Genomic DNA, 15,000 nt, shown 5'->3' on the forward strand with positions numbered 1-15,000 from the left:
ATTAGAAAAAGGAGAGAAAAAAAGAAAGAAAGAAAAAAAAACTGGGCATATTTGACTGCCTCTAATTATTTGGTTGATGTTTTTTTTTTTTTCTCTCTCTCTGAGCGGCTCATGTCTCAAGGCATTAACCCACTCAAGGGCTCTGCAAAATATGCACTTTGTAAAAATAAGAACTCTCACCATGCCATGGACCCAAAATTGCGAAAAGTTATATGACATGATATATCTCTTTATTAATCGTCAATTACTAAATAATACACCTTTTCTTGTTCTTCGGAAATGTGTGAAAAACCAATTCTGGCCGTTCATGTTTTGTGACATGGCACACGACACATGGTATACCCTTTGAGACCATTTTGAATAAAAAGTGAAGTTTCATAAGAGTAAACAGACGACACAACTTGGACACAACGCCATCTATTGTTCAGATATCACACTAGCAGCTGATCGTTGGTGCTCACAGCCCTTTTGGAAGCTTTCTTATCTTTCGTATATGTCCATACTGTGGTGCCTGGCAATTGCATCATCGCCTGTTTCACTATTATCCTATGGCTAGCGTTCTTTGTTTCTCTCTTTTCTTTTCTTATCTAATGCATGATATGTATGATGTGTTAATAGCGCCTCGAAGCAATTAACGAAGTTACTTGATAAATGTCTTTGTAATAGTACAACTACACAAATACCGTGACATGTTTAATACCCGTTCCCAACCACAATTAATAAGCGAAAACTCGCTACACTACACCACACCATCCCACCACCATACACACATCATACTAACCAATCCATCATTTCCAAACCAACACGAGAGATACTAACGTCGAAAATAATCCCACCTGAATCCCACATCAATCTATAATTCAAAGCTCAAGCACATCCCTAGCGCAACTAGCACATTCCAGACCCAAACCTAGCGCTCAAAGCACCCACGTGAAGGTGACACGGTGGAGCGCGAGAGACTCTCCTGTTTAACTGTCTACTGATACTGCCATGATAACGAAGATTAAAGGGAATATAGGGAAGAAGACACCAGAGAAAGGAGGGAGGAGGAATAATAAGACCCAGAAGAGAAAACAGGGAGAGAAAGGAGTTGTTGGAGAGAAGGACTTGAGTATGTGTTTTTTTTGTTTTTTTTTTCTCTCTCTCTTTTTGGAAATAGAAAGTTTAGGGTTGTTTTTATTGTAGAACTGAAATGCTGATTAAGGCAGTGCAAATATATACGTCAGTGTCTTAATAGAGGTGTAAAACTAATTAACAGTATCTAAAAACAAATATACCGATTTATAGTAGACTTCCTGTAAAAGAATGTAAATACAACATACTTATTTTTGTCATTTGTCTTGTTAAAAGACACAATATCCCACTATTGTTTCGTGCTTCAAATGGATATAGTTATATCTGCAAGTACAAGGGAAAAAAAAATATTAAGAAAGCTTAAAATGAAATGAAGTATCCTAGTGAAATTATTCTATTAATTAAGCTTCACAGACACTAACAGTATTGCTATAAATGGGTTTAAGTAATTGTCCTCAATACAACTATGAGGAGATGAATAAAAAACAGTAATGTGAACCCTATTAAGAACCCCTAATATAATGGGTTCAAAGTGAGGTAAATTTGGATAAAGACGCAACCAACCTTCTAGGCACGACACAATAATTTTCTGTAGTTTTCGTTGTGCTTTGTACATTTTCGCTACTCATTTCCATCGGAAACCTTTCGCGGAAGAAAAGGGTTTTACGGTGTTATGTCATGATTAAAGGTACGTCATGCCGAAAGGTTTGTTTTTTCACTACGGGTGGTTGCATCATTATCCAATAATACCCAAAGTTATGTAGAACACGCAAAATATTATTAAATACAAGAAAATAATCTACATAAAGGGAAAAGGTAATTATGGAAGTCTTTGGACGAAGGCAATGACGACATTAGCTGCAGTCCTGTTCTGGATAATAAGTTTCATGTGCATTGTCTGCTTATAGTAGTTTTTGTCTATAGAAATAAACTTGAGCGATTATAGGGGCACCAAGAGAAGGGAAGGGTATTAAATACATTATGGAAATTTTTGTCTGGTCAATATCTAAAAAATACAAAGACGGAGAAAAAGATTAATATTTAGTATAAGGTAAAATTATTGTCGCTCACCTAAATTGAGGAATGCTGTGACACCTGTGTTTTGCACTATGACAAAAACAAACAAACCACCATGTATATTCTGTCAAGTTAGAGTTTATTGTCAAATAAGAATTAGCAAGCTCTATTTTGCCAAATATACATGGGGAGTGGGGGGGGGGGGGATTGTTAACCTTTACCAGAGCACATCAAACCGGCCAGTGTCAGCTTATGTGGTCCTATTCTGAACAATTACCTAAAATCTAGTAACAAAACATTATGTTCATATACAAAGGTATAGACTAATTTGCAAGATATTGGGGCATAGCCTTCTGTAACCACCTTAAATGATATACTACGTATTAAGGTTGTATGAGACCACGTAGTTCAGTGCGTATAGTTACCAGAGTTCAGCAAGATTCCAAACTGCGCTCGAGTTATGGTTAACATATCTTCGCCATGTATTTTCTGGAAAGATAGGGCTTTGAGACATCCATTGTGCTTTTATCATCAAAGAAAGAACCAGTCCCAGCTCATTATTGCCAGAATATTCATGGTGGAGGTCTGAGTATGAATTGTGAAGACCATGATATCCTTTAAGAAATCCATTGGTATTGGATTCATAAGCATTAACAGTGTGAAGGTTTTTTCTGAATTATAATGTAGCTAACACTGATGGTAGCAATGTGGGTATATGGATAACTCAAAACACATGTAAGAGACGATGACTTTGTACATTGATTTCTTTTGCAGATTAGTTTATTACTCTCTTTCTTTTTTTCTTTACTTTTCAATCATTTCCAATGTGATATACCTACTGTGACTCTAATGATTAAATTTAAATTGAAAGAAAATTTCTTAGAAATTCTATATCCAAGATTATATCTAAGTCCAATTGAAACTTGAAATTTTAATGTCAAACTTACTGATACACCTACAGTGACTCTGTTCCTTCAGTACCCTGGAAAAGCCAACAAACCTCCACACTTATACTTGTGCAAGATAAGACTTTCCTTATTTGATGAAGCCACAGAAATCACCAAGTCATTGAAGGGATATCAGCTAATATTAGCTTCACATGTGAAGTCTTCCATCACAAATTTCAGTAGGTCTCAATTGGACTTGGATTGAATGCAGGTTATACAATTATAAGAAAAAAACTTTTTGAAAAGCATGTATAACCCAAATATCATTTATTTATTTAAAGTAAGATATAGGAGTCCAAACTAAAGCTATATACTTTTAGATATATGTATAAACAGTTTGGTAAAATAATTTTGGGTCAGAACAAATTTCTTTGAACAAGATTATCTCATCTCAGGAGATAAGAACCAATAAATATCTTCAGCACAACTTTTTGCCATCAGTTTCTGCATTAACCTAGTCACAAACCTTTGCTTCATTAATTTTTGGGTGTGATGCCATTTTATTTTATATTGTTATAAATACCCAGTGACTAGTTCTATTGAATAGTAAGGTATTAGTATCTTGGTAAACTTTTCCTGTAACTTCACCACACCAGTATTAGCTTACAATGTAAGGTGGAAACTTCAAAACTTAACCCTATGACGACGGTGCGTCACACTCGTGTGACACAGCCAAACTCCCGATGCCGGGGCGTCAAGCCAGTGTGACGATTTCAATGCAATATTGCAATCGCCCAGCATAGGGGTCTTCGCGTAACGAGTGCCCCGTCGGGAAAGGGTTAATTTGTGGTTTGAGTAATAGTTTCTCTTGTTTATTTTCATGCACCACTAGCATTAAAGGAAGTTTTGCCTCAGGATAAGGCTGAAAAAGTTGCCGAGGGTCACCCATCCCCCAAGAAACGTCCTGCTGAAAATGGGAAAGACCAGCAACCAGATAATAGTAAGTGATGAATGCGTTATGATTAGAGTTTCGTTCTGTTTCAAACTCCATAGAAGAGAAAAGAAAGACTTCCATACCTTAGACTTGAGCCAGACATTGTTTCATATAGTGTGAAGTATCAAGCTTCTATTCTTTAATGCAAGATATTTGTATTCCTATCTAGAAAAGTTGAAGCAGCCAAAGGAAACCCTTGAAGGGGCTGGTGTTAGGGAAATGGAATTCCAGGACGGGAAGAAAAGCGGTGCAGCCGGAAAGATGAACGTGGATGCGGGAAAAGAAGCAGTTGATAAGAGTGAGCATCCAAACGCAGTCACGTTATTGTTTTATTGTTTATTGTGTGCGTAATAATAATAACTGCTTTACAATGTATGCTAATATGACCTTTTTTCCTTTCTGTTCATTTGACTTGAAGAGAAGAGTAGGAGGAGGAGGCAAAGAATGACCCGTGCAGAAGGTAATGCTGAAGTGAGACAAATGAATACTGAAATGCAACAAATAGCAAATGTTAAGAAAAAGACTGAGAACAGTAATGCAGGTGAAAAGACAAATGTGGCAACAGGAAAGCAGGAAGAATCTGTTGTGAAGAGTGAGTATTCAAATATAATCAATCAGCCTCTAATTTGCATATCATATTAAGCTAAGCCTCTACACTGAAGTAGAGGGTCCTAGATTATAAGAAATATTTGATGATGCAGATATTGTATGTGTAGATTTTACGTAGAACTCATGTAGATTTTTTTTTTTTTTTTTTTTTTTTTCCTTTCTTTCTTTCTTTCTTTCTTTCTTTCTTTCTTTCTTTCTTTCTTTCTTTCTTTCTTTCTTTCTTTCTTTCTTTCTTTCTTTTTTATAACTAGACAAGAAAAAGAGGACAAGGCCAAAGAAGTCTGGGAAAGGACCTAATAATAAAGTAATGCAAGGAATGGTGATTGAGGAAAATGAAATGCAGAAAGGGAGGAATCAAAAAGAAGATATTAAGAGTGAGTATCCAAAAGCAAATAAGTGGTTGTCATATATCTATAAATCTATTGTTTTGAATGAACTGAATGCTATATTAGGATTTATATTGATCTATATATTTGTAGAAGAGCCCATATTGACAATATCCCCCCCCTCCCTCCCCAAAAGCTCCCGGTCCCTTCAATTTTGGAAACTCCGAGAGATCATTCAAGCACATTCAGAAAAATGTATCCCAAAAAACAATGAGAGTCATCCAGAGTATGGGCTTTACGGAGATGACCGAGATTCAAGCAAAGTCGATCCCCAAGCTCCTTGAGGGATGCGACCTGCGAGGAACAGCCAAGACTGGATCGGGAAAGACCTTAGCCTTCGCTATCCCGGCAGTAGAGTTATTGAGCAAGTTGAAGTTCACGCCCAGTAAAGGTGAGTTGTGAAGATTGTGCCATGTGGTTCAAATGTTTTAGCTTGTGGAAGAAACTGAGGTTAAGATGGAATACTTGAAAGAAGTAGTACATGTAGTACAGGATTTTGAAAGAATGTATATCAGAGATGTTAACTTGAAAGAAGTTATTTTTTCAGAATGTTTAATTTAGATGATTTTTACTTCTGAAAGAAGTAGTATATTTTGTCATAATTTTAAAAGAGAATGTCTAATCAAGGTCTTTTGTTAGATTAGAATAATCTTGGTATTGAAGATTTGTTATTTGTATACATTTTTCATCATGCTATAATGCAAAGTTATTATTAAAGTATGGAACATAGAATAACAGGATAACTCCTCCTTTAGGTACTGGAGTGATTGTCCTCTCCCCAACACGTGAGTTATCTATGCAAACATGTAATGTTCTGCTGCCCTTCGCAAAGGAACACTCACAAACAATTGCATTAATCATGGGAGGCACAAACATGAATGCCGAAGCTGCGAAGTTATGTCGAGGTAAGCTCTCATGATGCTTCAGGTATTTTATAGAGTTATGTCCCTTTCATAAGAATTCATTTATCTAAAAGAAATGATACTTTATTTTGAAATTATCTTAGTTGATTGATAGGCCAATTTAACGTTGAGTTTTTCTTTACACTGGCTTGTACGCTATAATCATCTTTTCGTTTGAGATAATGTCATTGATGTATTTTTACCTGTGCTATTTTTAAGAGTTAATCTATCATTATTTTTAAGTAAAATAGAAATAATGTATGGGATAGATCCTCAAGCTCCGATTAGTATTTACTTTCATATGGTCAGTCCAGAAAGAAATCAAACTTAAAAAGAAAAAGAAAAAAGAAGATACACATAAATATATATATGTATATATATATATATATATATATATATATATATATATATATATATATATATATATATATATACTGACCTCAAATGGTTCTTTGCTGTTCATACTCATTAAAATTTTCCAGGTGTGAATATTATAGTCGCTACGCCAGGAAGGTTATTGGATCACCTCAGAAATACTGCAAACTTCACATTCAACAACTTGGCATGCCTCATCCTCGATGAAGCAGACCGACTCCTTGACGTGGGATTCGAGAGAGATTTGAAGGAGATCCTGAAACTGCTGCCGAGTCTGTGTCTCTTGGGTTTTGTTTTTATGGAATATTGAAATTGTGTTTTTTATGATGAGGTTCTGTATCTCTCTTAAGAGCTACATTCATCCCTTAGTGTTGCCAGTTTCAACTCTTATATCCAAAATGTATCCATTTAATAGTGGCATTTGTTTCCAGTAAAAAGGTAAAACTGTCAGTACACACTTTGGTATGGCTAAGTGGAGGGGTCTGTACATGACTATATTATATAGTATTGTAGACTATGCATGTATTTTCTTAAACAATATGTATGTCTGTCCAATGCAATGTGTTCCATTTTTGATACAGGTGAACGTCAGACTGTGTTGTTCAGCGCAACTAAAGACCCCAGGACAAATGCTTTATCTGCACTCGCCTTGAAGAATAACCCTGTAGAGGTCGACGTCAACTCTGACAAAAAAGAAGCAACAGCTGATGGTTTAGAACAGGGTAAAGTTGGAAATTGCTATCATTATTACTGTTATTATTTCTATCCCTATTTTGAAAACAATAATAGATATAATAGATGTAAAGCAAGAACACAACAATTTGTTGTATAAAACATATTTATGTACACTATATAAGTATAATAATAAGTAGCCCATGAATGGGTTTAGGGGAGTGGGAAAGGACAGGATCTGGCTGGATGAAATATGCCATATAGTATGAAAATTGATACACATTACTTTCCATTCACAAGAGAGGGGTGGGAACTATGACTGTATGTGATTGGCCACTATAGCAGGTAATAGGATTTTTGTGATGAATATAAAGGACACTTTTGGCAGAGGCCGTGATGCAATCTGTGTAATTGCATAGCTCACAGAATGAATCCTTTTTCAAAAAGTGTAGACTAGTATTGTCCAGTTATTGATAATGTTATTAGTAGGTATTAGACCATATTTAGCCAATTGAAGTAATTATGTGGGATTTGCTTCCAAAAACAGATATCTTTAATTAAATCAAAATATAAATGGAGTTTGAAAGTTAGCATCCAGGAATAACAGATTAATTTAATGAGTTGTCCACAAATCATAAAATTTGTGTTCCTAGTAAAATTATTGTTAATATGTGCTGTTTCTTTTTGTTGTAATTCTCCCAATGCTAAATATAATTTGTTACAGTTTATGTGGAGTGTCCCATTGAGAAGAGGTTTGCCGTTCTCCTGAAATTTGTAAGGGAGAATCAGAACAAGAAAGTCATGGTTTTCTTCAACTCCTGCTGGAATGTCAAGTATTACCATTGCCTCCTTAATCACTTTGGAGTTCCTGTTTCACTCCTCCATGTAAGTTTGGGTAAAGAAGAGGGTTTGTTGTTTTAATGCTGGCCTTCATGATTTTGCTATAGGGATAATTTATGCCTGTTATTTTTATGCCTTCTGCAATGTATGTTTCACAAGGTGGGACCACTTTTTTGTTTTAATTAAGAGTTATTTATCTATCTGACCGGAGCAGCATTATGCAAATGTAAGCCCAGGTGTTAAAGACCCAGAAGGGCTAAAGTACGTAGATGCCTCATGAATGGCATAGATTTGCTTTTGAAAATAGTGAATTAACTGTACACACACACTTTTTTTTCTTTTCTTTTAATAGCAATGTAACTCACTTTTTTTGCTTCCTATAGGGGAGGCAGTCACAAAACCAAAGAACCAATGGATTTTTCGACTTCAAAAACATCACTAAAGGCACATTGTTGTGTACAGACGTGGCTGCCAGAGGTTGGGACATTCGAGGCATTGACTTGATTATACAGTTTGATCCTCCATCCGAGCCTGCGTGAGTGTATTTTTAGTGTAATTTTGGTGTAGTGAACCTTTTCTCAAAGAAGACCCTGTGAACGATGAAAATAGGTAATTCTTTCCATCATATTAAAAGTACAGTGCAAATGCCTAAACTGTTTTATACAGTGAATTTTTTTCTTTATATTTTTCTTCTTCTTCTTTCTTCTTCTTCTTTTTCTTTCTTTCTTTCTTTCTTTCTTTCTTTCTGTAAAACCTTTTTTATTCTCTCTTTTCTTGCATGTTTTTTTTAATATCAGCAAATCCACTTTCGCAGGGAGTATATTCATCGAGTTGGAAGAACTGCTCGAGCTGGAGATAGCGGCAATGCCATTCTGTTTGTCCTGCCAGAAGAAAGTATGTTCATTACCTACATGAAGTCGCAGAATGTCTTCGTTCCTCGCATGGATATTCCCTGGGATGAAGTAGAAGATCTAAAGGTGAGATGTGTATATTTGATTTATTACATTTTTTGTTTTTACCTTCTTTCTTTCTCTCATACAAAACTCAGAAGATTCCAGTTTTTCCCCTAATTACTACTTGGGGAATAGCATCAGTATATAAAATATTTTTTCACCTTGCATTCTTAAGGAATATATTTTAATGTTTTTGGTTCCATCTTGGCTAGTTTTCCATAGTAATGCTACACCATACTTTTGTAATTTGTTTACATTTTCTGTTTTGCTGTATGCTGGTAAATCCATTGCAGTAAGTTAGCTTAGGTGTTACCCTAGCAGAAAGTCACTTTGATCCATGGACACAGATGGGAAGATACTCTATAAAGTAATACTATACTTGTTTAAGGTGTTGAGACACTTGTAAGCCACAAGAATTACTGTTGGTTAGCAAGAAATCTTGATGGGGGAGAGGGGTACAAAAATCCCTGTTGACAATCCCAAAAGAGAATGGTAATGATTGACAAGGATACTAACGATACACACATCTTGTACTTCAGCTGGAAGAGTTGTTGGCTGAGAACGAAAGCCTTTCCCTCAAGGCAAAGAAGGCTTTCAGGGCTTACCTACGATCGTATCAGTCAAGTAGCCTGAAGTCCATCTTTAATGTTACGAACCTTGATCCAGTTAAGGTGAGGAGTATTAAAATGTATTTATATTAATGAATTGGTGCGTGTGTGCGTGTGTGTGTGTGTGTGTGTGTGTGTGTGTGTGTGTGTGTGTGTGTGTGTGTGTGTGTGTGTGTGTGTATATAGAGAGAGGGTTATCACCCCTGTCCTCATTTGAATTATAGACATGTGATCTTCCTTGTCTTTATTGATTAAAAATACTTTCTGTCCGTTTCTAATGGAATTTCTTATATCTCTCGGTAACAGGTTGCTAACTCCTATGGCTTCCACGCCCCACCAGTCAAAGTGTCTGGGTTTAATGGCAAGCCACGGCAAAGGAAACCCAGAAACAAGGTGGTACGTTGATATCTCTCCATTTATTTAAAATTTTTGTTTCTTTTCTGTTCTTCCTATTCTCCTAACTAAACGGAACAAATGAGTTATGTATAGGTATCAAAACAGAGGTCCTTGTGTGGATTTATGATTGAAAGGAAAAGCAATTGAGTGTAATTGCATTGTTAGAATGACTAAGCTTTTCATTGTTTTGCAATAATATGGCCAGATGATATTAATGCATTATTTATCACCTTTTACTGATATTTAGGGAAGACATTTTCTCTTCCTATTTATAACACTTGCATTTTTTCTTTCTTTCTTTCTCTTGTCTTTTTTTAAAGTTAATGAGCACGGTGAAAGGATATGTAAATAGTAGTTTTGAACTTAGAGTATTATTTTTATATAATCCATTTTCATACTACTTAGCATGTAGCTATTACATAAACTCATAAACCCTATATTTACTTTTTATGGCATGCAGGTTGCATTACTGTAATTAATCTTGTGAAGAATAGTGACTTATTTATAAAGTTATCATCTTTAGCGTGTTCTTTTTTTATCATGTGTTGACTCAGCCTTTGGAATTTAAAGAGCAGGGATTGAATAACAGTACAATGTGCACTTTTAAGGATCATTAAATGTTTTATATGGATGTATCTACTTCAAAATATTAATCTTTTTGTAATAAAAATTATAGGAAGTCTTCGATTTTTCTTCTCCTAAATAAATGAATTACTATTTTTCAAGAAGTTAACAGAAGATCTTATTATACTGGTATTGCCAATTCTTGCAAAAAGAGATTAAGCTTCTTTATATAATTTAATATATGGGGTACTTTATCAAAGTATATTTTTTCCCTTTTTTAGAGGATGAATAACCCCTTGGATTATGCTTTCAAAGAAAATATTTAAATCATATTAATTCTGCCACCATATATCACCATCTGTATTCAGCATTTTTTTTCAATAGGCAAAGATAGACTTGGCTGATCTGTAATGATAAATATTATATAACTGAAAGTGTTGATTATTTGAAATATAATGAAGTTGAAGTTGCTGAACCTCACTTTTCTGAACAAATTTTACGTCTCTCACTGTTTGTATGTGTCGGAAGACTTAGAAAGATGGAACAGTTAGTGAGTGTATTGCACAGCGATTTCTCATTGGCGAATTGCACCTCTTTTAGGTGCGAGACACTTATTAATGAAGTATGGAATATATGTCTATAGTTATCACTAGTTTATGATTATAGAATGAATGAAATGCCCACTGTAATTTCCTTTTACCTACAAGTAAAGATTTCACCAATAAGCAGACAAAATAAAGTACAGATTATAACAGTAACATATATATAAGTATTCTGTGGGTTACTTGGTGTTCACAATGTTGCAGTTACTGCAGACACATGAATATCAAATACCCACACGCACACATACATTCTGTATAAAGGTTATTTCCTCATTTTATTCATACATTTGTGTTTGTTTGATTGTCCCAGGACTCACTTCCGTGGCTGATTAAAACGTATATAATTTATTCGACCCACAATCACCTTGTTAATAACTGGGGGGTCTATGACAGATCCAGCAACTTTCGTTACCGACAGCTGATGTCAGCAAAAATTGCAAAAGATGAGACAGAAGAAAGCCCATTTATCTCACTAATACTGTGATAACCCACCCGTTGGTGATCACTGTAGTCGCCTAGTCTTCCTGAAAGACTGATTTTATCATCAGATCACTTTATTAATCAAAAGGTGGCCATGTTAGGTGTCGGATAGGGATGTGGATGAGTGTGAAGATGAAAAGTAAATTTACCAATAAATTTTGTACTACATCATATTCGAAAGCGTCCACGTAACGTCTAGTGCATCGTTAGCAGTCCTGTCCCATTTACAATGAGAAGATTTGACTCCACATGTTAGTGTAGAGGAAGTATTAGACTAGGTGGAGAAAATTATCTCTGACTGAGGCAAGAATCGGAAAATGGTTGATTGTAGTCATTCACCATGAATTGGCATTGTTTTGGAATCTTCAATAGTGCTGCACCTCCTCTCATGATACGAAGTACATAGCTATCTTCTGTATTTGAATATCTGAACTTCACTGCCTGACATCTCTAATTGTTTAGGGAGCGTCTGTAACCTTCGAGGAGTCCATCCTTAAATTCAAAAGTGGTGTGTGTGTGTTCATAGTAGGTACTACATAGTGTGTAGGTGTATGAAGAAAAGGAATAACATCGCCCAACGGATTGGGAATAGGATAAGGTGTGAATAAGGTCCACTGTTCATTAGTGGGAACACGTTGCAATTCATTATAAACCACTACATTACTGCAGCATTATAACTTCATTTCGAGAACTAATGGAAGTTTGGCATCGGTGACATGCAGAAAGACACCTGGTCTTTAAAGAGGACCGAAGGCTCGTCTTAATTAAGACCCACCTTTTAAGGGTACAACATCTGAGGCCATATCAGGTCATCACGAATCTCATGGCAAGGTTGGAGTAATCCTTATGAAATGTGCACAAAAATAACTGGACTCTCACGAGACAAGCGGTTGTCATAATATAATTGTGTGGATGTGATTTAAACGAGTGGCCAGTTGTCATGAACCATTAAAAATTCTCAGAGCAAGAGTGAAAGAAATCTCAAACATGACAAGAAATTTAGGTAGTTGCTGGACCGGGCGAGTACACCAGGCGCCTCTTTCGGTCATGTGTACGATCACTCATGACTGATTCGGGCTTATGTATGGAAGTGGTGAACGGTTAGTCCGGGATCTTGCCTACCAACAGAAACAGATGCTCAACTTGCAACATAAGCATGTCAGTATTATCACCAGGCTTCCGGATTATTCGAGACCGTGACGGAGAGGGTAGGAGATACAGAAAGGGACATGTATGATCTAGAACAGTGGTTCTCAACCTAGGGGTCGCGACCCCTCGGGGGGTCGCGAGATGCTTTTGGGGGGTCGCGAGATGATGTTAAAAAAAAAAAATAGTATTATGGTCGACTTTTGTTTTAAGGCTGTCAAAATAATTCTGCTCATAAATTTCAAACAAATAATAAACTGAATGGCATGTACTGTGTGTGTGTGTGTGTGTGTGTGTGTGTGTGTGTGTGTGTGTCAGAAGCACTTCGGGGGAAGGCGGGGGTCACGAGTCTCTACCAATATTGTCTGGGGGGTCGCGGGCCAAAAAGGTTGAGAACCACTGATCTAGAACATACGGTAGAGCATGACCTGGAACGCATTAAAGAAATCATTACTATAAACTTTTTCACTTAGATATAACCTCGGTAATCTGATTTGTGACTTGAATTTCTAATTCATTCCCGCCGAGTGGTCACGGGGATTGTCTGTAAAGCCTCGCTATCACTGCTCTGCAAAGAGCTTATAGGTAATTTCCATGATGGTTGTAAGGCATCTGGTTAGACAATTCTTTTAGCGAGTCGTGTAGTCTGTTGGTTAGAAGCCGGGATTATCACTCTGACAACCCGGGATCGAGTCTCGGTCAGAGAGTAAAAAAGTGTATCTCTATTAAAATGCGTTACTGCATTCTACCATCTTTCTCACTTAAACCAGTTAATTGACCTATTGGCGAACAAGAGGAATAAGGTCAAAGACAAGTCAAACATACTTGATAATATTATAAACGAGGCAGAATCTGGCAAAGTGTACAGATCATTAATCCCTAATAACATGATGATCAGTCCAGAATTTGTAAGTGTCCTCGGCCCTGGCTCGGGCATCTCCATCTCCAGAGTCTCCAACACCACAAGCAACAGGCTGTAATTCTATATGCTATTAGTCACCTGCTTTTTGATAAATGATTTGAAAGGAAATATAGAAAAGTTGTAGATGTATTTACGTCTGGTTGATTAGTTGATTTTATTGTTATCGTTACTCACTACTGGTAACTACTTTCTATTTCATTAGTATGTTCCTAGCAACACAGGGCATGCGCTAATCAATTAGCCTCATGCAACATATAATTATAATTCCCTCACAAGCAATATATATCTATGATTTACCCACATGCAGATTTTTATAATAGCCCGGATCATAAGTACAGTCACGCGTCACTGCTTGAATCCTCAATGTCACTGTCATGAAATGAATTAGCTTCATCAGTTCCAGATGAGCTTCTATTTTTTTCTTGTTTTAAGCTCCTCTAGCCTTCTCCTCGATTCTCTTGAGCACCCGGGATTGTCCACGCCAATTAGCGGAAGGCTTTCTGGCCCAATTTTTATTTGGTCTCTTCACGTAGACACATTGTCCAATTTGCAAGTCGGTGGATTTTGTCGCCTTGTTTCTCACGCTGGTTTGCTGCTCGTTCTAAAATCTTTCTGATTTGTTGGTAGACCCTGAAGGTCGCTGCAGCTCGCTCATCTATGTTGGAGGACGAGTTGAATTGGGTTGCGTTTGGAAATTATGGGTCCAGTGCATACACACAAAGGTATATCCCCTATTGAGCTGTGATAGGTACTATTCAGAGAGATGTTCATCCCAATCTATGGGACATAGTCCATCCACGAAGCTGTGAGGAATGGAGATTAGCTAATCATTATGGTTCTCGACCAATCCGTTGCCGGCAGGACGATTGATTGTAACCGTTTTGTGTTTGAATCCTCCGATCCCCGCTAGTTTCTTCATAACATGGTTCCTAAATTCCGTACATTGATTACAAAGGATGACTTATGGTGGTCCCAAGTGACCAATGACATTGTCCCATATAGCGCTTGCAACTTCTTCCGGGTCTTTGGTTTTGAGGAAGTCTACGCATGTTGATATGTATTTGTTGCCCATTTCAACCATAGGGAGCGGTCCTATGGAGTCCATCGCTCAAAGAGACATTGGATGTGCTTTCCCTCTGAATTTTTGACAAATTATACGAGACGCAACATGTTGCTTGGCATCTTTTGTCTATCCCTAGTCATGTGAAAAGTCTTTTTTAACGGAATAAGGTTCTCTGGGCCGCACCATGGCCAGAAAGGGGGCTGCTGTGTATCTTGTGAAGAACCTGGTTGACGAAATATTGAGGATCAACCATGACCCTCGACGTCTATCAGGGAATATTTCTTTGCCACCTTCTCGTGTGGAGGATGGCACGATCAGGGAAGTCATTCCCGATCTCTCTCTTCAATCTGCTGGCGATTTTCTCAGTCTTGGGATTCTTTACTCTGCAGCTAGCGGATGAGGACTCCTTAAGGGAAAGATTCTTTTGTGATTTTCTCAACTTGAGTCCAACACTCTATAGGTTTCTCCGGATTTGTCGTTTGAGTCTTGAATGGTGCTTATGAGCTCGAT

The 15,000-nt window shown here is 36.9% G+C and overlaps 1 protein-coding gene across 1 annotated transcript in view; it reads left to right on the plus strand.

Moving 5' to 3' along the window:
* The window catches only part of LOC122242706 (uncharacterized), a 14,790-nt gene extending 4,396 nt beyond the window's left edge, over positions 1–10,394 (plus strand). The window contains exons 2-14 of the mRNA XM_086553057.1: positions 3,871–3,978; positions 4,142–4,270; positions 4,391–4,564; positions 4,833–4,955; positions 5,104–5,358; positions 5,723–5,872; positions 6,352–6,516; positions 6,826–6,966; positions 7,641–7,801; positions 8,140–8,291; positions 8,571–8,733; positions 9,249–9,380; positions 9,624–10,394. Of these exons, the coding sequence (XP_086409183.1) occupies positions 3,871–3,978; positions 4,142–4,270; positions 4,391–4,564; positions 4,833–4,955; positions 5,104–5,358; positions 5,723–5,872; positions 6,352–6,516; positions 6,826–6,966; positions 7,641–7,801; positions 8,140–8,291; positions 8,571–8,733; positions 9,249–9,380; positions 9,624–9,722 (1,952 nt within the window). The 3' untranslated portion in view covers positions 9,723–10,394. The remainder of the gene's footprint in view (positions 1–3,870; positions 3,979–4,141; positions 4,271–4,390; positions 4,565–4,832; positions 4,956–5,103; positions 5,359–5,722; positions 5,873–6,351; positions 6,517–6,825; positions 6,967–7,640; positions 7,802–8,139; positions 8,292–8,570; positions 8,734–9,248; positions 9,381–9,623) is intronic.
* The last annotated feature ends 4,606 nt before the right edge of the window (positions 10,395–15,000 follow it).

Source organism: Penaeus japonicus, unplaced genomic scaffold (assembly GCF_977035675.1).
Source record: "Penaeus japonicus unplaced genomic scaffold, GWHDUDI00000001_assembly GWHDUDI00000027, whole genome shotgun sequence".
Taxonomy (NCBI): Eukaryota; Metazoa; Arthropoda; class Malacostraca; order Decapoda; family Penaeidae; genus Penaeus; species Penaeus japonicus.